The sequence below is a fragment of the Copidosoma floridanum genome, unplaced genomic scaffold (assembly GCF_036245765.1).
Source record: "Copidosoma floridanum isolate Cflo_tuat_1 unplaced genomic scaffold, Cflo_Japanese_pri ptg000019l, whole genome shotgun sequence".
Taxonomy (NCBI): domain Eukaryota; kingdom Metazoa; phylum Arthropoda; class Insecta; order Hymenoptera; family Encyrtidae; genus Copidosoma; species Copidosoma floridanum.
The window spans coordinates 5,722,389-5,743,917 of NW_028321896.1; the positions used below are offsets into that span (position 1 = coordinate 5,722,389).

Genomic DNA, 21,529 nt, shown 5'->3' on the forward strand with positions numbered 1-21,529 from the left:
AAAGAAAAAACTAGGTAAGGATAACATGTACAGCGGACGGGTCCTCATTGGCTTTTGGTTCGACAAGCTTCAGCTCGAATCGGTGAGTATTTGCGATTTTCAAAAAATCGGTATTTACAAGAAAAAAAAAAAAAAAAAACGTACAATTAAAATTATTGCCATAACCTTTTTCGCTGCTACGACGCGTTGCCATGCAATATGTGCATTAAAAAAGAATTATCCTCGCAATATTAAGAATGTATATAGGCTTGTAAAAAACGATCAACACGACGGCGATCTCATAAATAATGTATCGATATGGGTGCAATCCGATGATGATGCGTCGAAAAACCTTAATAGGCTTTTGAGAAAAAAAAAAAAAAAACATTGCTAATTATGCGAGATGTTGTTTTTTGAAAATGCACAAGCAAGTCAATGGCACTTGAATAATTTTTTTTTTTTTTTTTTTTTTTTCTAAATTGTAACAATCATCAATTGTACAGACTTTAATAACGATGACAATATAATCGAAAATAAAGTATACCAGATGATCGTATGTAGCAATGTTCATATTCACGCGTACCCAAACTATACCGCATCATCACGTGAATCTTATATGTAAGGGTTAAAATAGTTATAATTATGATTGTAGGTTGAATAACGTAGTTTATAGTTATCATTGATATAAATTGATATTAAGTCGACATGACGATACGTCATATTGAAAACTCCTGCTGTAACACAAAACTTTCCGTTAGACGTGATCACTACGTATATAGGTATATACGTGCTCTTAAGTACAGAATCGGGGGAAAAAACTAAAACGTCACGAATATGCTACGTGTATCTACGTGGGCGTGCCTATACGAAATATTTTTATACTATACACTCGAGCATTTAAAACGTTTCTTCTTTTTTTTCGTACACGCGTAACTATTTACTGTCTTCCTTGTGTAAAATTGAAGAACACAACCCCCCTTCTTCATTCCCAGGGTAATCCCTCTTGACCTTGACCTAATTACGAATACCTCGAACTTTTTTTTTTTTTAAATAATGTTCATGCATGCACGTATCCTCAACTCAAGTATCATCACTGAATTCTCAATAAATTCCGGTTAACAAATTTTTCAATTTATTTCTATAAATTCTTTCATTTTGTTTATTTATAGTCACTTCGTATAGCACTTGTAAAACGAGGATTAATATTCTTCATTCTTGATCATACAAAAGTTCTCGAATAGATTTGAAGTGACATCATATACTGATTCATTTTATTTTTAGTGAAAAAACAACGAAACGTGTAAAAAGCCGTCGACAAATTTCATAATTTTTTTTTTCAATTTAAATACATTTGTATTAGGAAATAATTGTATCCAATACTCCATTCATTATTTCTTTCACTTTCATTACATCAATTTACAATCAATTTTTATCCTCTGTTAAGATTTATAAGATAAACTCGTGTAGATTGTTAGATATCTAAATGGAATTTAAAACGTCTATTTACACTAATAAAGAATATAAATATACTTCGTTATTGGAAAAAAAAAAAAATAATACTTTGATGACTTAAAAATAGTTAAAACAATTGCAACACTTGGAAAGCTAATAGGTTTTTTTGCTCTATAGAATTACGAAGAAAAAAGCGAGGATAACTTTTTCGAACCAAATCGAAAATTTCAAGTTCGGATCGGTTAAAATCAATTGAGATCGGTCGATAAACTAAGTATTTAGACTTTCAACACCATAAAAAAAAACAATCACCAGCATCCATTTGCCATGTATTTTTGACTAAAAAAGTCAAAAAGCCTTTAAACCCACTGTACCCGTACACCAGGAAAAGCGAGCCAAGGAAGCCGAGCGCCTAGCCCGAGGCGAACTGCCGCACCAACGCAGATCCCGGCTTGTACGCGTCTTCCGCGAACCCAAGACCATACCTCGGCCGCCCGCGGACGAATCCAAATTCATCAGGTACAACCAGCACGTGCTACTGCACGCCCCGGAAATCCTCGACCTGTGCCAGTTCTTCGCCAACAAGACCGGCTGCCCCGGCGACCTGACCGACGAGGGCGAGAAGCTCTACGGACTCGTGCTCGCTGCGACCGCCTCACCCGTCGACGTGGCCGATGGCGTCCGCAGGATCGAGGACGGCTGCGGCGTCGCCTGCATCGGTAACAAGATCCCAGCTGCAAGGTCGGTCTTTCAACTCGTGCCCGCAACTCGTCAATCCCAGCCAAACAGCCTCATCAGCTACGGAAGCGTGTTCTTCGTACAGGTGACAGATCCTGCAGTGCTGTGTAATATACCTACTTCGCGATGTGTGATTCTATTTTTTTTTTCAGCTTGTCCACGCCAGCGACGCGCTCTACCTGAGATCGGAGCCACCTCTCGTTGACGGTAGGTTCGCGCCGAGGTATCACAATCCGGTGCGCTTGAATCGCCTCCGGGACTGCTACGCCAAGTGGCGAGCCGTTCATTGGGACCGGAACCAGAGGTTCGAGACCGAGGGCGAGCCGGTGTCCCCTTGCGAAAGGTGAATTTTTGTTGCTCGCCGTCGTATCGAATGGTATCAATATCAAAACACACTTATTGTTGCTTTTTTTTTTTTTTTTTACTTGCAAAAATACTTATTTATTTAAAAAATGTACAAATGTCGTTAAAAAATAACCGCGATACGGGCGTCGCTCGTCTCAATAATATCATGTCGTTATATAGAATCCTGTACAACAACGCATATAAAAGTTTACATGTTTATAGAGAAACATAATTAAAGTTACAATGGGTACGTTGCGCCTCAAAGGTACAACGTGGGTTACAACATTTTTAAAGTCAAACAAAACTTAAAAATAACAAAAACAGAAAAAATAAAATAAAATAATAAAGAAAACTTACAACCAAGCGTGCGTCGTAAAAAAATGTGACAGAAGAAAGACTAATTAAAATGCTACAACATTGGATCGACAGGATCGTCATTCAGCACGTGATGACGAACCAATGTTTGGCCGTCGAGCATCGCGATTGGCACTGCAGCTTGCTGGGATTCGAGAGCGGCGTTTCGGTGCACACGTACAGCGATTTGTACCACAACGAGACCTCCGAGTGCATCTGGAACATCTTGGCTGAGCCTATGGATGATGACCATCATTCGGCCCACTGCCGTATTAAGTCCTCCTCCTCCTCCTCCTCGTCGTCGTCGTGATTGCTATGTATACTGGACATCATCGAAATATACAAGCGCGTTAAAAAAGTACAAAAGTTAATAAAACGTATACTGCCTAATACTCACGGCCCAGTTCTACTCGTCAAAGTGAAAACTCTTGTGTTTCTTTTTCTTCTTCTTCTTCTTCCTGTCACTGCTGTCGCTCTCGAGCTTTGGCTCCTTGTCGGGGTCCATAGCTCGCTTGATGGACGATTTGTGGTACTCGTCGCTGCTGCTGCTCTCGTACAAAGCCAAGAGTCGCCTGGAAGGTTTTGCGGCCTCGGCACCGAGCGATCCTTGATTCACGTTGTCTCCGGAGCTTTTCTTCGTTTTCGCGGGCTTCTTCTGCTTCTCTTTCGTTTTAGTGGACTCTTCGTTCACGTCCTTTGCTGACGGTTTTATTTCATCCTCCAGATCGATGCAACTCGTTTTGGCCTTCTTTTTCTTTTTTGGAGTAGGGGCCTCTATAGCTTCCTCCGAATTGCTCTTTGACTTTTCTTTTTTACAAGGCACTTCAAAAGTTACCAACTCCGGTTCGTCCACTTCCACCTTCGATTTAAATTTCTCCTCCGAGTTGGTCTTGGCTTTTTTCAATTTTTTCTTCTCGACGACAGGTTCTTCTTCCGCTTCGCGCTTTCTTTTTAATTTTTTATCGTCACAGTTTACATCCACTGCCTTCTTTTTCTTTTCTTTTTTCTTTTCTACTTTGACGTAGTCTTCGTTCGATTCATCAACCACATTCTGCCTCTCCTCGACTCTGTTTTCTTCGTGCTCGTTGCTTATTGCAGCGGAATCTAAATCGTGTCTGGATTTTTTCTTTCGTTTTTTCTTCTCAATTTTAAAATCGTCTACGTTTATTACTTCTGCCACTAATTGTATTTCTTCTTTTTTCTGTACATTACTAACAATTGTGTCAGAATCTACATTATTCTTTGTACTGGATGATTTTTTCTTCTCTTTTTTCCGTTTGAGTTTGGCATCATCTTCGTCCAACCTATCAACGAGTTCCTGTATCTTTTCAGTTTTTTTACTTTTCTTGGTATTATTTACATTTGTATTTAGACTCGATGTGCATTTTGAACTAAGCTTTTTCTTCTCTGTACTTGATTCCGGCATTTGTTTTTGAACCAATGTATTTTTATTAGGAACATTAGATTTTTTACTATTATACACAATGTCGTTGGTCCTACTCTTTCTATCATATTTTTCATCTTCACTGGAACTAGAACTGGCATCTATTAAATTTAATTTCTTTAATTTTGAAAGTTTTTGAGCTGCTGTTACTGACATAAAGTGATCGCTAGTATCTTCATTAATGTTATTCGATGCAGTTTTCATTGATGGATTGCCCAATTCTGTTATCATGGACTTTTCATCACTTTCATCATCACTTTTAATATCGAAACTAACGTGTTTCAATTGCTCCGGTTTGGATTTTTTTTTCGAAAGTTTTTTAGTAACTACTTCACTTTCAGAGCTCGTATTTAGGATACATCTATTTTTTTCTTTTTCAGTCACCTCATTAGATTTCTTGGATGTGTGTTTTTTGCTTTTACTTTTGTTTTCTTCAACAGGTTTCAAAGTTTCTTCTTCATAGCTTTTCATCAAATCCAACCTTTTACATTCTTCTGGCAAATAAATTTTATGTTCTTTAATGTCTATGTCACTATCACATGTATTTTCTTGTCCGTTAGATGCTACACTGCTAACTGCTGAAGGATTTTCTTCATTTTTTCTATTTTTTGATTCTTGAATGTCAATTGGTGTTTCCCTGTTCAACTCTGTTTTTTCTGTTTTTTCTTTCTTTTTGCGTTTTTTCTTGTCAACTTTTTTCTTTTCGACATTATGTTGATCATCGTGGGAATCACTAGAATCCAATAAATTAAGTTTTTTTACTTTTTGCAAACACTCTACGGTTTTCAAAGGTACATTCGCATCATCATCACTAGATGGCAGATTTTGAATTGGATGGTGTGGACGTAGACTAAGAGTTTTTTCTTTAGACTTTTTTATCAAATTAAACTTTGCATTTTCATCTGGGACATTAATTTCATGTTTTTTTGTATTTGTATCGCTGTCGCGAATATTTTCGTGAACATTAGATGCTTTATTGTTGTCAGTTGTTAAATTTTTTTTACTTTTTCTATTGGTGATTAAATTTTGAACATCTTCATTACTCTTAGCATGTTCTTCCTCACTTGATTCAATGTTTTTTAGTTCTAGTTTTTTCTCACTGTTTTTTGCTTTCTTTTCACGTTTGTCACTGTCAACGCATCTATTCTTTTCACTATCACTATGTCCATTTTCCGAATCATTGGTCAACAAAGAAAGCTTTTTTGTTTGCTGAAGGCGCTTTTTGGTTTCAGAGGATCCATCGTTATTTACACTGCTGCCATCATTATCTCTGCTCTTCAAGTTTTCAAGTTTTAAATTCTTCTTTTCTTTTTTCTTGTCTAGTTTTACATTGTCGGCAGTTAACTCAACAAGTTCTTGATTATCTTTATGTAAGTTAAATAATTTTTTTTGAGATTTCTTTTTCGTCTTTTCTTTACTGTGGATATTCGTTTCAGTTTCTTTCATTACTTCAACTTTTTCTTCTTTTTCTTCGTTAAAATCTGCAATAGAATCTGAACTGTTCAACATATTATTTGTAACCACTGAAACTGCATTTATCGTTTCCGTAACTGTATCTGTGGTCCTGAAACCAATTTTGTCTTGCTCCGAATCACTTAAATTCCCTTTTAGTTTATTCTCTTCGACTTTTGGATTTTTTGACACTGGGCTTGTCAAAACTAAATTATTCTTTGATGGTAAATCAGTATTTTTCTTCTTCGAATGTTCTTTTTTTAAAAAGTTATCAATCGTAAACTTATTTTTTACAGACTTTGATTTTTTGACATTTTTAACTTCATCCTTTTTGATCAAGTTTGAACTTTTTTGTTTTTTCTTTTTTATCTCATCATTATTGTTATTTGTTTCTGTTCCTGGCATTCCTTCATATTTTTCTTCTTTCTTTTCGGTACAGTCTGCAATTGGATCTAAATTGTCCAACGTGTTATTTGCAACCACTGAAACTGCGTTTATCGTCTCCATAACTGTATCCACAGCACGTGAACCTTCGATTTCTTTTGGCTTTGTTTCACTCAAATGAACTTTTGTTTTTTCTTCATTGACTTTCGATTCTTTTTCAGCTGGGATCTCTACTAAATTGTTCTCTAACGCTAAATTAATTTTTTTCTTTGGGAGTTTCTTTTTCGTAAAGTTGCTAATGGCAAATTTATTTTTTAAATGCTTTGATTTTTGAACAGTTTTAGTCACTTTACCATTCATTATTGGTTTTTTATTACTTTGAGATAGTTTAAGAATTTTCGACTTTTCTGTAGTACTTTCAATTTTGTCATTTTTTTCTTGATCGAACTCAATTATGTTTTCTTTACTTGACTCTTTAGATTTTTCGATTTTTTCTATAACAACAGTAATTTTTAAAACTTCGTTTTTATTGCACGCTTCTTCAATGGCATTAAAAATCTTTTGTTTATTCGATTCTCCAAATATTTCTAATTTTGTAATGGACTTTCGACCTTTTAGTTCAAGCTCCGAGTGATGGCTATTTTTAGAATTTCCGTTCACATCAAATGATAAGTAAGACTTAGTTCTGCCGTCACTAATCTGAGAGTCATTTTCATGATGTTCTTTCTCGATGGCGCTGATTACTTGTTCATATGATTTCCCAGATATTTCTGATTGCTTTAACACAGAATTTTGATGGTTTAAATTCCGTGCCATGCATTCATCATCTTTGGGATCCACATTATTATTCAATAAAGATGTCTGAGATTCAGACGAGCTAGAATCATCTACATTTTCATTATTTTTTTCTTCAGCGACACTCAAAACTTCTTTGCTATGTTTTTTAGAAATTTTTGCTTTAGTAACTGAAGGAAAATTTGTATGTCTAGATACATCATTCAATAGAGATATCTGAGATTCAGACGAGCTAGAATCATCTACATTTTTATTATTTTTTTCTTCAGCGACACTCAAAACTTCTTTGCTATGTTTTTTAGAAATTTGCGTTTTTGTAACTGAAGGAGAATTTTTATGTCTAGATACATCATTTAATAGAGATGTCTGAGATTCAGACGAGCTAGAATCATCTACATTTTCATTGTTTTTTTCTTCAGCGGCACTCAAAACTTCTTTGCTATGTTTTTTAGAAATTTTTGCTTTAGTAACTGAAGGAAAATTTGTATGTCTAGATACATCATTCAATAGAGATATCTGAGATTCAGACGAGCTAGAATCATCTACATTTTCATTGTTTTTTTCTTCAGCAGCACTCAAAACTTCTTTGCTATGTTTTTTAGAAATTTTCGCTTTAGTAACTGAAGGAGAATTTGTATGTCTAGATACATCATTCAATAGAGATATCTGAGATTCAGACGAGCTAGAATCATCTACATTTTCATTATTTTTTTCTTCAGCGACACTCAAAACTTCTTTGATATTTTTTTTAGAAATTTTCGCTTTAGTAACTGAAGGAGAATTTTTATGTGTAGATACATCATTTAATAGAGATATCTGAGATTCAGACGAGCTAGAATCATCTACATTTTTATTATTTTTTTCTTCAGCGACACTCAAAACTTCTTTGCTATGTTTTTTAGAAATTTGCGTTTTTGTAACTGAAGGAGAATTTTTATGTCTAGATACATCATTTAATAGAGATATCTGAGATTCAGACGAGCTAGAATCATCTACATTTTTATTATTTTTTTCTTCAGCGACACTCAAAACTTCTTTGCTATGTTTTTTAGAAATTTGCGCTTTTGTAACTGAAGGAGATTTCGTAAGTCTAGATACATCTGTAGTGCATTTATTATTTTCTAAATCGTTTTCATTCAATGAAAGTTTGGAGGTTTCAATTGTAACATCTTGATCTTCGTTTACGGAACTCTTTTTTCTTCGTGCAACAATTGATGCAACGGGCCTAATGTTAACTGTGAAAGATGGGTCCTCATTAATATGATATAATAAAATGGATTAAATAGTTTTAGAGAATCTTGATGTATACTTACAAGCTTTAAATGCAGTTTTTGATTTATCACTAGTTTTAAACAAACATGAAAGAGTGGGACTAGCATATTTCTGAAATGCTTCGTATTTGTCATCTCCCAGCGTCAACGTGGTTTTTGAAAAAGAAAATGGTTTGTTTTTCAAATTTTTATCAAACACCTAAAATATAAATAAAAAAATACATCAATTATATTGGCAACGTCAAATGAAAATTTATTAGTCTGTGAACTAACGTATTTAGGAACATCAAGAAGAAATATTTCATGGTCATCAGAGGAAAAGTCTTGCAAGGACACTGTGGACGTACAAATCCCTTCTGATAAATGGTCTCTTTCTACAAGCTCAGATATCTGAAATATATCAAAACAACGTATATACCTAGATAAAATCGGAGTTTAACTTATCCAATGCAATTGATATATTTTAGTTCTTACCTTAGTTATTTTTTTTCGCTTTAACTGTTCCTGATTCAACGGTATTTCTTCGTCTTCAGTTTCTGAACTCTTACCAGACTCTGATGCAGCAGTAGAAGCTTTGTTAACACCATTCCTTTTTTCTGTCAAGGAAATTTTTTCAGATGATGGAAACATTTCTTCTGATTCAATATTTTGAATTTCTTTAATACTATCTGTTGTACCTGACTGTTTACGAGAATCTTTATCGTTTATTGTGAGGGACTCTCTTGATTGCTCAGATGTTTTTTTCACAGGTGATTTTGAAGGTTTTGATTGTGTGGATGTATCTTGGATTGGGTTATTAGATTTTGATAGAGTTAATATGAACGATTTATCAGAACTGGAGTCACTAAAATGTGGTTGAATCTTGGATGTATTCTTTTCAGAAGTTTTAGATGCGTTACTTGATTTGGAAACACTAGAATCATCAGATTCTGCATCATGCACAGTCTGTTTTTTGTCATCTTCATTATCTTCGTTGGAACTAAGGCTTTTATCTAATAAACTTAAATTCCTGTACTGTGAAGGTCTTTTGGATGCACATGTTGACTTAGACTTATCACTATCACTATCACTATCACTATCACTATCACTTGTGTCGTCCAATTTTTTAGTAACATCCATTCCAACTGACTGGTTCATTTGCTCAGGAGTTTTGGATTTTGGTGTATCGGATTCATCTGAATCGGAGTAACTATCATAGCGTTGTTGTTTCTTAGTCGGTGTAATTTTTTCTTTAATTTTACATTCGTTACTTTTTTTGGAGGAATTAGGTTTTTTAGACCTGGAATCATTCATAGGTGATTTTTCATTATCTGTTTTGTCTTTAGTCGAGTTGATACTATGTTTGGCCAAACTTAACCTTTTACGACGTAATATTTTGTCAGCTCCTGACGACGACGATGACGACGACGTGGATTGATCATTATCATCGTTGTCACTTTCATTACCGGATTTTTCCATAATATCTATTTCACCTCGCTGCTCATAAGAATTTTTACTATTTACAATACAATCATTTCTTTTGGTGTCATGCTTTCCTGCACAGTGTTCAAGTTTCTGTTTTGTAGGTGATTTATGAACTTGTGTAGAGGTCGCCAGTGGGACTGGAATTTTAGATTTTGATACGTTAGATAAATCTGAATCCGAATCTGAGTCACTTTTGTCTGCTGATTTTTGAGTCAATACACTTTTATCCAAACTTCTAGATCTACCATTATTAATTGTGGACACATTAGATTTTTGAGATTGTAAGTCATGCATGGCACGTTTTTTCTTATCTTCTTTGGCTTTGTTTGGCCTAATACCATCATCTGATGAACTCGAATTTTCATGCTGTAAAAGTTTTTTAGATTCTGATGTTGACACGTAATTATTGCCGTTCATACAACCATTTCTACTACTTGATGGTTTAACTGAATCTTTGTTGATAAATTCTTTTTCATAATTTTTCTCATCATCATTTTCATCACTCTTGTCAATGAAATTGTTCAAATTCATATCTTGGGAAAACCCATTTGCAACTACTACAGTTTCTTTAGCTGGATTGTTGGATGATATACCACATAAAATTGGCAAACGATTTGCATGTTGTTCAATGTCACTATCATCACCATTTTTGTTTGTATCTGATATTTTGCTAGTATCTGAAACACTGCTTTCCCTACTTATTCTTTTCTGAAATCTCGGCAAAATATTTTTTTTACTACTTTTATTGTCTGATTCTTCACTGCTTGATCCATAATTTTTTGATACTGTCGTTTTTTGAATGTATTTTTTCTTTTTAATCTTTGTACCACCTAAGACAAGACTTTGTCTTTCATTACTTACACCAATTTCAGATTCACTGATGTCCCACAAATTGAGTTTTTTTGCTTTTTGTAAATTCTCTACGGTTTTTAAGGATACATCGTTATGGTCACTGTCTATGCTATCATTACTACTGTCATCAGTGACATGTGTTTTGTGTATAAGAGAACTTTTTTCAGAAACAATTAACTCCTTTGGGTGAAGATTCATTTCTTTATTTATCCTGGTTTTTGGTGACATACTATCTACATCAACTTGAGTGTGATGATCTCCTACTTCGTCTCTTCCATGTTTTTCATCAGAATTTTCACTTGTTGAAATATTATCACTTGCAGAGATTTCATTTTTTTTTACTTTTTTTGACTGCGTTTTTAGTACTTGAGTCAATTTTTCAGACTTTTTAAAAGATTCTGCATTCATATTTGAATCTGATTCAGATCCCTTTGTACTGTTTTCTTTAATCAGTTTGTTTTGTACCAAGGTATCATACTGCTGCTGTAGGAGTGGCGATTTGCTTTCTTCCAACATTTTTTTAAATTGCTGTAATTTCTCCATGTTCTTTAAACATTGACTTTTGGTTGTTTTATCTTCATCACTACTTATTTTTTCAAAGTTATGTAAACCATAAGATTCGTCACTGTTGTCTTGGATGCTACTTTTTTTATTTACTGCATTCAAAGATTTCGTGTATTTTTCATCATTATTTTTATAACTTTCAGATTTCTCGTCTACCAAATCATATAAACTTTTACCAGCAACTTCAAAAACGTTTGTTTTCTCTTTTAGTATTTTATTTCTGTCATTATTTTCTACTATTTTGTACCTTTTGGATAATTTTTCTTCCCCAATAATTTTTAATGGATTTTTACTGGGCACCTTGATGGGCCCGTCTCGGCCAATGATTTCACGTTTAGGTTGATTATTGTCAATTTTATTTTCTGTGCTTTTTAATTTTTTATCAACAGTTTTATACTTGGCGTTATCATCTGCTACATCTTCATCGATGCCGGAATCTTTGGGTTGATTCAATTCTTTGGGGACATCAAGTGGAGGTTTCAATGCCAAACTTCTTCTGTTGTGGATATTTTCCGTTAACGTGTCAGAAAATATTTTTGTACTTTGAGCTTGAAAGTCACGAGGAATAAATTCATCCGACGATTCGTCTTCCTCTTCAGTTAAAAACTTTGACGAGGCCGTATCTAATTCAGTTGCCAAATTTCTTTTGACATTGCTTGGCAACTTTTTGCTTACTATTTCTTTCTTGGCTTTGTCACTTTTTTTTGAAATATCTTTAATCACATTCTCATTATCATAATTGTCAATTGTAACACCACAATCATCACCTGCAAAAGTACTTGATATTGGTTCACTAAATCTTGTATCCGATTTTGGACTTTCAATCAAATAATCCTCGTCTTTGTACTCTTTTAAACCTTTTTTTTCCACATGAATCCATTGAAAACACTCATCATTCTCATCATCAGATTCAACTTTGGTATTTACACAAGAAGGAAGAGTAACATTATAAAAATTTTCATAGACACTATCATTATCATCATCATATTCACGGTCATCGGTCACATCTTCATTTTCTGCGACCCTTTTAAGAATTTTTTTCTTCTGTTTGACGAAATCTTTGTACTTCCGGATTTTATAAAAGTCTTTAAACTTTTGGTTGAAAAGTTTTGTACTTTTACTAACCTTGACTTTTGACGATAACTTGTGTTCCAGTGAATTATTTTGAATACGTTCAGTTACTGTGTTAGGAACGACATGCCAATAAAAATCATTGTCAGTGACCATTGTTTGAACAATTTTACATTTAGCACTGGTAAGTACACCATTCGTTTGGAGAATTTCTGTAAACAATAACAAGGAAAGTTATTCAAGGTGACACTTGATGTAAAAATTGTATGCAAAAGTAGTTTTCGAAAGTGTACAAAAATCAAAATGAGATTTTATATTAAAATGTGTTTAATTTTATTACGATCAATATTAAACTTAACTAACCTCACTTTCTGAATAAGTTTCTTGCCGTTTGCCACAGCGAAGTTGCAATGTTTACGAGTACAGACATGAAAAATGAGTAAACATAAGAAATACTAGCTTTTGTTAGTGGCAAAAAATTTTTCTTCACTGTTTTGATGTAATGAGCATTGGAAAAACGGCGTGATTGTTTCCATTTTGGAGGCTTATAACGTGCTGAGGACATGAGTTAAAATAGTTTTTAAAAAACGGTTTAAAATAATAACAGCAAAAGTAACATTGCCGGGAACTAATGATGCAGATTTTAGATGGTAAATATAGCTTTAAGTAACTCGAAATGTTAAACGTAATTGCTAGAAGTGCCACAGAACACGATGTATGTACTTAAATGTAAATAATAAGCTTTGCTTTGAGGCTGAATTGGCTGAAAGTTTGAACGCTATAAGCTTAACTGAATTGAAATGACGGTAAGTACGTTATATTAAACACGTGTTTGATCGTACTGTCGACCGACCGTCCGTGACCGAAAATGCCGAAACTGAACTAAACTCTCTGCTCTGTGGGGAGTGTAGGATCTACTACTATTTACACTTACTAAGTAGGACGAGATGGGAAAAGAAAAGTGAGCAATGAGCACATAAAGCAATTTAGCAAATAAAAGGGAGGCATAGGTGTACTGATGCTTAGGACAACATGGTAAGTATGTAGCTTATACATACACAACATTTTGATAAAGTTACGCAAATGTATTTGGTATTTTGTTGAAAAATTGTGAAAATAGTAAAATGCATAAATTGATAACTTGATTAAATTATTTAATAGTATTACTTTCAAAGTTTACCATCTATTATACAAGTAAGTTCTTAATTAATTAGTTAGAATGAAAACAATATTGATAGTACGTTTAGACGTGTAACTGTAAATTTTAAATACAATCACATATAAATTGTCATTATAATAATAAAAAAAAAAGAATAAAAAATAAGTTATTTTTGTTTGATTAACGAAAACCGCTAGTGAAATTCACAAGATTTCTCTAGCGCACGAAGAAACAAAAAAGTGATTGCGCAACAATCAAATCCATAAATCGACAAATCTTTCAATTATACTCTAAGCTTTTTTGGACGGTGCCTTTTTAGATATGGCTTTTTTCTTGTCAGTAGACTCGGTCTTCTGTTTCTTATTGGGCGAGGAGTTTTCTTTGGCCACTTTCGTAGTTTTTTTCTTGACGGGTTCCTTCTTCTTCTCTTTGGGTTTTTCGGATGCGACCTTCTTCGGCTTGGGCTTCAGTTTCAGCGGGGCGGCCAGCACCGGTACCTTCTTTGGCTTACTCTGGAGCGGAAGCTTGAAACGACTCCCCGAAGATGCTCCGACACCCTCCGTGCGCGTTATCCATCCTTGACGTTCACCGTCAACTACGACTTTTGCCACGTTCTTCAAACGCTGTTCTGTTGGCTCCAAGTGCGCCATCATGTATTTCTTGATGGCAGAAATCGTCGAGCCTTTGCGCTCTTTTAGAGCACCGAGTGCATTGACTACCATTTCTTTGGTGGAAAGGTTGTGCTGAACAAAATAAAAACAAAAAATTGTCAGTTAAACATCGCAGGTACTTAATAAACCATAATTCAAAATAATAGAAAATGCCGGCAATGCTATTTCTCTTTTGAAGTTGTTATAAAAAGCTACCATGGACAAACGTGTCAAAACTTGCAAACGATTACTCTTGCTCGTCTAAAACACGGTCGTTGCTTTCCTTTGCCTTCGAGGACAACGAAAAAAAATTTAAAAACCAGATGTGCATTTTAGGCCATGATGTCTCTAGAAAAGTCAAAATACAAATGCAAATGTGATTTCTTTTCAGTAATATGACCGCGAGCGACACGAGAGCGCGTGCACGAAAACGCCATTTTTAAAACAAAAGCGAAATGTTCGTGTTGACGAATCGAAGCTAATTATATTTACAACTTATTAGTTTGTCCGTTATTAGACTATTAATCGTTGTGCAAATTAAATTTTTCACAACTATGCGACATCTAATAAATTCGAACGTGCAAAAAAACTGCTTCCCGATCGAGTCAAAGCCACGATAATCCGGAATACAAATAAATTTCTAAACGCCAAATGAACTCACCTCCATTGTTTTAGAAGAGGAGACTCTAGCTTTGTCGTTGGTAGATTTAACTGATGTTGACGTGCCCTGCTCCTGCACTTTATTTCGAGGTTTGAGCGTGATTTTTGCTGTCGCGGCTACCAATTTTTCAATGGGTGATGTGCCGTCCGGAATCGCTGCTTCACTGCTACTGCTGATGACTTCGGAATCGGAAATATCGGAATATTCGGATTCGGAGGAGGCGCTTTTCTTCTGATTCTTCTGCAACGACTGCAACTTCGATTTGGACGGCGGCCGCGGCGGCGCCGGCAACTTCTTTTTGCTGGCTTTGCTGCTACTTTCTGCTGCTGCTGCTGGTGCAGGGGGGACTTTGTTTACAACTTTGTTGACTTTTTTTGCAGGAGCCGCTTTTGGCTTTACTCTCGGAGGGCTCTCCTCTTCCTCGCCACTGTCTTCTTGTTCGAACGATATGTGTTTTGGTTTTAAATTGTAAGTTTTGGGATCTGATATTTCATTCAACAAATTCGAGACGGTATAATTATTGTCGTTGTCACTACTATTACTCCTATCGGAAGCATCAGAATCAGAATTAGAACTCAAGTCCAAGCCACTCGATTGCATTGTTATTTTTTCAAAATTTTTTTTAAAATGAAAAACTGCAAAACAAATTAATTTTAACTCTCTCACAATGATAGTAAAACGTAACAAGACAGTGATGAATTATGACTACCGAGGGTAAAGCCTAAACACCGTCAATATTAGCAAGATAATAAAGTGTGTGTGTTTGTTTATACTTACGTTAAGATTCTAACATTTATAACTATGAACTTTGAAAGTCCCAAGGTAAAACTCTAAAGTAGTTTCTAGTTAATTTACCTAACGGTCAGCGTGTCAACATTTGTTTTCGAAACTAACAGGGTACTTAAAGAGAAAAAATAAAACAAGAAAACTTTAATTTGAATTTTGTAGGACATTTATTATTCTTTTTTTTTTTTTTGTTTAAAATCTTGCACTATTTTTAGCACAATTTTTAGTATAAAAATACAATCTACCACACAATAGAAACGAATTACATAGTAATTAATATATGGTAGATTTGTCAATCATTCATTCATTACTTACGATGAATAAATGTTTTTAGGACAACTTTGTTGATAATCAACAACATAGGAAAAAAACTTTAAAAGTATTTCCTACTATAATAACTTCTAAAATGAGTAAGAATCGTATATGCATGAACAATATTAAAAAAAAAAGAAAAAAAAAAAACAAATTTAACAATTTAAAAAACTATGAAGATAACGACTTCTTTATTGTGATATCTTAATAAATTGGCTAATACAATAACTTATCCATATAAAAACATGCTATTAACATCCTCACATTTTCTTGATGTGTGTCTCACACTCAACCATATTATATCACGTTTCATGTTTCAGTGGGTATTTATTTCCCAAGAGTCACTTCCACTGCTGTTAGTTTTTGAAGAATGTCTACTGAGTTGTGGCAGCTCAAAGTGCCATTTGGAATTTTCATCCACTTCCAAAAGGTTAATACTTTCATTCTTTAAAAATGGAGGACGTGCTTTAATACCAAGAGTTGTTGGTCGTTTTTCAGGGTTTTCATCTAGCATCATTTTCAACAACTCATACTGAAAAAAAAAAAAAAAAATAAAAAGGTTGGTTTAATTGTACTTTGAGAAACTACATTAATGATTATTACTTGACAAAATTTACCTCTGCAGGATACTGTAGGGAAAAGTTTTCCGGAAAAAGAGATTTCCTCAGATTAGTTAAAGCAATAACTCTTTCCATTTCTGTTGAAAAAGGAATCAATAGCTCAAATAAAATAATCCCAAGAGAATAAATATCCACTTTGTAATTATAATTCTTTTCATTCATTTGCTCTGGAGACATGTAAAGATGAGTACCAACGCGTGCAGTATGCACACGCTTTATAATGCACATTTCATTGGAATCACAAGGTGTGTGAACACCATTGATTCCTTCAGTCATTGCGGTGACCAGACCAAAGTCACCAATTTTAATTTTGTTATCAAATGCGAAAAAAATATTGGATGGCTGCAATAACAATAGTAATGATATTAATGATAGTAAAAAATTGTTTCAACGACTAGGAATAATATTGTGATTGGAATTGCAAAAGCACCTTTAAATCACGGTGAATCAAACCCTGCAAGTGGACGTATTCTACAGCATCAACAATTTGCTCAAAAATATTCAAAACTTTTAAATTATTGCGCAGAGAATTCTGAGTTTTAAGCCAATCCCTTAAACTCAATCTTTGACACAATTGCATCTGTATGTACAAAAACATTTTCGCGTTCGACTTATTGCTGTCCTTTCGTTTCCTTAAATTTAAGTTTAATTGCGACCTTCTTTCCGCGAAATCTGTACGTTTGGAATTTCCAAATGCAATGGAATGACTTGCTTTACTGAGCGTGTGATTGGAATCTGTAAATATGACGGAGTGACTTGCATCACTTTGCTTTAAATCCATGTGCTCGGTTTCTTCAAATATAACTGAGCCACCTTCCTTGCTACTCTTGTCTTCCTTACCATTATCCGATATCGATAGATGCACACTCTCTGTATTCCTCGGCTCAATGCTGTCTTCATTTTCACCTTCTGTATCTTCATCGTTTGAAGGTGCATCAAAAACAATAAAAGAATCGTCGTTGTCTTCATTCAGCTCCAAAGCTTCACGTGCGCTGTCAACAGATGAAGGATTACTGGGTGGTACCTCAATATGAACCGACGAATCAACAGCCGATGATTCCGACGTGAAATTCGAGTCGGGAAACTTTTCGTGATTTGACCAGCGTTGGTCGTGTTCTTCTTGCCACCCTGCCGGTGGACATTCCAACCACGCACTGAAATAGCGAACGATGTTGTGATGATCCAGTTTAGCCAGAGCTTTTACTTCCCTCATGACTCGCTCTCGAGAATATTGACTAGAATAAGATCGATTAATTCATGAAAAGCACAAAAAACAGTTTGCCAGACATACAATTGAGAATCTGTATTACATACCTATTGGGTAAGGCAATTCGTTTGATCGCATAGTTACAATCGTCAAGCTTATTTCTGGCTTCGAATACAATACCGTAGCCTCCACGACCTAGGCAATCGAGGGGTTCGTAATCAGTCAAATAACGTGATTTAAAATTGCCATCGCTATCTTCGGATTGGGATAAGCGAGTTTCATTTTGTGGATCAACAACATGCCGCTCAACAATCAAAGGCTAAAAAAATATTCAATAGTGTGAAAAATATAAACATCATTTGAAAAAATAAAATGAGTTATCGGTAATATTTACTGGAGCAATGGCATCTTTGGCGTTTGAATATAAATATTTCTGTGACAATAAACAGTGGACCACAAAAGCAGTAGTTACAGAAATCATTAATATTTCAAACCTGTAAACAAATGTCATTAATATTTATTTGGTTAAGCAGTTCTCTCCTCACTTTACACTAAATTCAACTCACCAGTAGTACCAAATAGAAACGTATATAACTTGTATGGATGTCGCAGCTTCTAAATTTTCTTCTAATGAAGGTTCTGAGATGTTTTCTAATATATCTTTAGGTCCAGTTCTATTGCAATGACTGCCTGCATCTAGTTGCATCTGTTCTTTAGAATATAAGAAAAAACCATTTCCTACAAAGCATATTGCCAAAAAAAGGAAAGAAAAAAGAACTGTATTAGTATTAGCTGCATGAATATAATTTTTTTTTTTTTTGATTGTCCCGACCTACCATTCACATACTCTGAATTGTACAGAACAGACATGGCTGTTGTGCTACGAATTTCACTCATTTCGGTTTTCATATTTTCGTTATCATACTCAACATCTTTGGAAAACTCTTTAAAAAATTAAACTTATAAGATATTTTTCTTGAACCAAGGCATAAAAAAATGCACCATGCAATTAAGTTTTCACTCAAACACGATAAAAGATTAAGTAAACTCTTTTTCAAACATGGTCACATTTTTACTAAAACTAAAATAATAAATTACTTACCAATAGTGGGATATGGGCGCCAAGGATAATTGATCAATTTTGTATCAGAAGCTGTCAAATCAACAGCTTTTCTGAAAATTGGGTTTTCTTGTATATACAACTGTCTTTCATGCATACCTATGTATAAACCTGGATTTATGGTGAACTCTGAACCTATGTTAGAATCCAAAATTGAAGAATCGAATAAGTTGACTGCTTTTAAAGGCGTTATTTCATTTGAAAGTACTTGATCTTCCCTCCAAACTGTTACCACTGGCGAATCAAACTAAACAATTTTAATTTTTTTATTTTCATGCAATTTATAAAATTTTCACATTAACAAAAAATGAATATTTATAAATTACCTTGTATTCCCAAAGTTTTACAGTGGGATTGTCTTTACTGAAAGCAGCAATAAGCCCTTTTGGAATAATAGCACGAATCTCTATTTCTAATGTTACAGATGGAGTTTCTTCATCGTTGCAATCAATATTTGCGCGAGGTATTATTGTCAAATCGTGTTGTCCTACACTGAAGTTCCACCTAGAGATTCAAAAGTAATAATGTCGTTATTATTATTACTACTACTACAATTCGAACAATAAACTTAAACAAAAAAAAATAATTCACCTTGATCCTATTTACAATACAATTGCTAATTGACGTAGATTAAAATTTATATACCTTTCAACTCCAGATCTAGGTTCACTAGCTCTGACAGTATGCTGATGACGTCTAACAATTAAAACATCTTCTTCTACTAAATTGTCTTTCTCAGTAGAATTGACACAACTGTTTATTTTACATTCATACAATATTTTACCAGTTGAAGTAATTATTCCTGTAGGATAAGAAAATAAGTTAGAGATAAATAATTTGATAGATATAATTGACGTTTTCAAGAACAAGTGCTTACCGTATGTTTTAGTTTCTTTACCACCTGAAAATATTAAATCATCGGAATATCTGAAGGATGATTGTAAAAGTTGGTCCATTGACACAGGAACAGACTCGAGATTTTCACCATCAAACTTGTACAAGCCACCATTCAGAGTAGGGATCAATCTTACCCACTGACCATTGTTATTTAGCTAAAATTGTTATAACGAAATTTTATATAGCTTTCAACATATTTCAATTTTTTTTAATTTTCATACACAAAGATTACTGTAAATGTGCCTACATCTCTTTGGTGAATATTAGATGAAAGTAGAGGTTCTTCTTTGAAATCTAGTGACCAGACTTTTTGGCCCTGTTGTGAAGTATCTAAAGCTGTAAGTTTTCCATCCAGAGTACTAACAAATAACAAACTAAAAGAGAGTTTATATTAACGTTTTTTTAAAAACGTCATAATATAATATAATATAATATAAACTAATATAAGCCAATTTTCTACTGAATTGCAATGTAAACAAGCCAACAAGAACTAAAAAAAAGTTCCAATGAGGTAAACTGAATAAAGCGCGCCAATGACTCGATGACTCATACTCGGCTGAGGGCACAGTGGTTTTGTGTATAACGATTCCCGGAAAATGAGTTTGAATGAATAAAAAAAAAAGTATCCCTTTAATTGTCGAACTCATAAAAGTTGACATATAAAAGATGGACAAAACAAGAAAAACATGAAGATATATTCATTTATGCAGCTCATGCAACTGTAATGGTGAATTTTGGAGTGCTGGTATCTAGCTGAATCTGCTCATCCTTGTATGCAAGTGTGTGTGGTCGTATGGATGTGTGCTTATATGCACACAGAGAATACTTTGAGATTAAAAGTAACGTTTATCAAATGAATTACATCAGCGCACATTAGCTATACTTAACAACGGCTCGTTCGACACGATTTGTATTATCATCGCAAAACAAAACAACATAAAAATCAAACGAAAACAGCTTGGACTTTGCAGTTGTTGTAGTAGGCGGCAGCATTACAAAAAATAACAATCACGAGGCGTTGGAATAAGAGAAACGAGTTGCTACAACATTATAATTTACCTCCGCGATGGCTTAGCTTCCGTGGAGTCCTTGCAGAAGGGCAACTGCCTGATTTCCGCAGCAATGCCGAACAAACAGCACTGGATCAGCAAAAGTATCAGGCCGGCTACGAATCGACTCATCTTGGTTGCAATTTATTTGACCTTGACGTCGGTTCTGCGGTTTTATTGCTGCAGGTTTCATGAACGGCTAGTGCTGCGCGATAATATCTTTGTATGGCAACCCATAGGTGCAGGTGGACCAGCAGAACTGGTGACCCAGCTGCTGCTGATGCATTTTTTTGGCTTGTCAACTGCGATGAGGCGTCAGCCTTGCAGATTGAAAAAACGATAAAAAAAACTTAACAATAACACTGGGTAAAAACGCGCACGACACAGACCACCGTCACCCTTGGTCACCCGGGATACAGTACGTGCAGGGACTACAGGTGACGAACGAATCGCTAGGTCCCGGGCGATCCTAGGTTGTATGGTACGACGTTCAATAGTTTACACACGACACACGACAGTTAACTGGATAACAGCAGAACGGGCTCTAAATAAAATAAATTTAACTAATAGGTATACGCAGGCGCAAATACACGTCAGTGCATGTTTTTTTAGCCTTTTCTGCAATCTGCTGTCTGCTCCGCGGAACGGCTTTGCATCTCTCTCTTCAAGGCGGCAAAGATTTTTGTAGAATGGCGGAATATGGCCCTCCGCAATGTTATGCATTTGAGGCGGGAATATTTAATATTAAGTATTGGTAATGGATAGTAATGTAAGAATGTTTTTCATGGTACTTCTTCAATTTTTTAAATAAGTATGTGAACTGAATCTTAAACTCTTTCACAGTTCTATTGCTCCTCCTGCAGTTCCACCATCATTCAATATTTTCAGATATATTAAAGCCAT

The 21,529-nt window shown here is 34.7% G+C and overlaps 4 protein-coding genes across 5 annotated transcripts; 1 reads left to right on the forward strand and 3 right to left on the reverse strand.

Moving 5' to 3' along the window:
• The first annotated feature begins 25 nt into the window (after positions 1 to 25).
• On the forward strand, positions 26 to 3,200 carry LOC106635768 (cilia- and flagella-associated protein 161). Its single transcript, XM_089592518.1, has 4 exons — positions 26 to 82; positions 1,817 to 2,254; positions 2,322 to 2,512; positions 2,944 to 3,200. Exons 1-4 carry the CDS (start codon positions 26 to 28, stop codon positions 3,176 to 3,178), a joined length of 921 nt encoding a protein of 306 aa, XP_089448644.1. The 3' UTR covers positions 3,179 to 3,200.
• LOC106635767 (uncharacterized) lies at positions 2,607 to 13,044 on the reverse strand. The gene is made up of 6 exons (XM_089593478.1): positions 12,529 to 13,044; positions 8,689 to 12,377; positions 8,488 to 8,604; positions 8,257 to 8,413; positions 3,266 to 8,178; positions 2,607 to 3,190 (listed from the first exon to the last, which is right to left on the reverse strand). The coding sequence occupies exons 2-5, from the start codon at positions 12,319 to 12,321 to the stop codon at positions 3,275 to 3,277; spliced, it is 8,811 nt and encodes a 2,936-aa protein (XP_089449604.1). The 5' UTR covers positions 12,322 to 12,377; positions 12,529 to 13,044; the 3' UTR covers positions 2,607 to 3,190; positions 3,266 to 3,274.
• A 254-nt stretch (positions 13,045 to 13,298) lies between these two features.
• Positions 13,299 to 15,355, reverse strand: LOC106635839 (uncharacterized). The gene is made up of 2 exons (XM_014347991.2): positions 14,636 to 15,355; positions 13,299 to 14,067 (listed from the first exon to the last, which is right to left on the reverse strand). The coding sequence occupies exons 1-2, from the start codon at positions 15,233 to 15,235 to the stop codon at positions 13,615 to 13,617; spliced, it is 1,053 nt and encodes a 350-aa protein (XP_014203477.2). The 5' UTR covers positions 15,236 to 15,355; the 3' UTR covers positions 13,299 to 13,614.
• A 286-nt stretch (positions 15,356 to 15,641) lies between these two features.
• Positions 15,642 to 21,193, reverse strand: LOC106635873 (pancreatic eIF-2alpha kinase). Of its 2 annotated transcripts, XM_014348059.2 has the most exons (14): positions 20,637 to 21,193; positions 19,825 to 19,951; positions 19,558 to 19,732; positions 19,326 to 19,482; positions 19,007 to 19,184; positions 18,663 to 18,927; positions 18,397 to 18,504; positions 18,127 to 18,298; positions 17,955 to 18,054; positions 17,668 to 17,879; positions 17,194 to 17,588; positions 16,784 to 17,088; positions 16,351 to 16,695; positions 15,642 to 16,265 (listed from the first exon to the last, which is right to left on the reverse strand). In XM_014348059.2, exons 1-14 carry the CDS (start codon positions 20,756 to 20,758, stop codon positions 16,050 to 16,052), a joined length of 2,877 nt encoding a protein of 958 aa, XP_014203545.2. In that variant the 5' UTR covers positions 20,759 to 21,193; the 3' UTR covers positions 15,642 to 16,049. The 2 variants fall into 2 exon arrangements, with proteins under 2 accessions (XP_014203545.2, XP_014203544.2); XM_014348058.2 differs by having other exon boundaries at positions 16,784 to 17,588; positions 20,637 to 21,192.
• Positions 21,194 to 21,529: the final 336 nt, after the last annotated feature.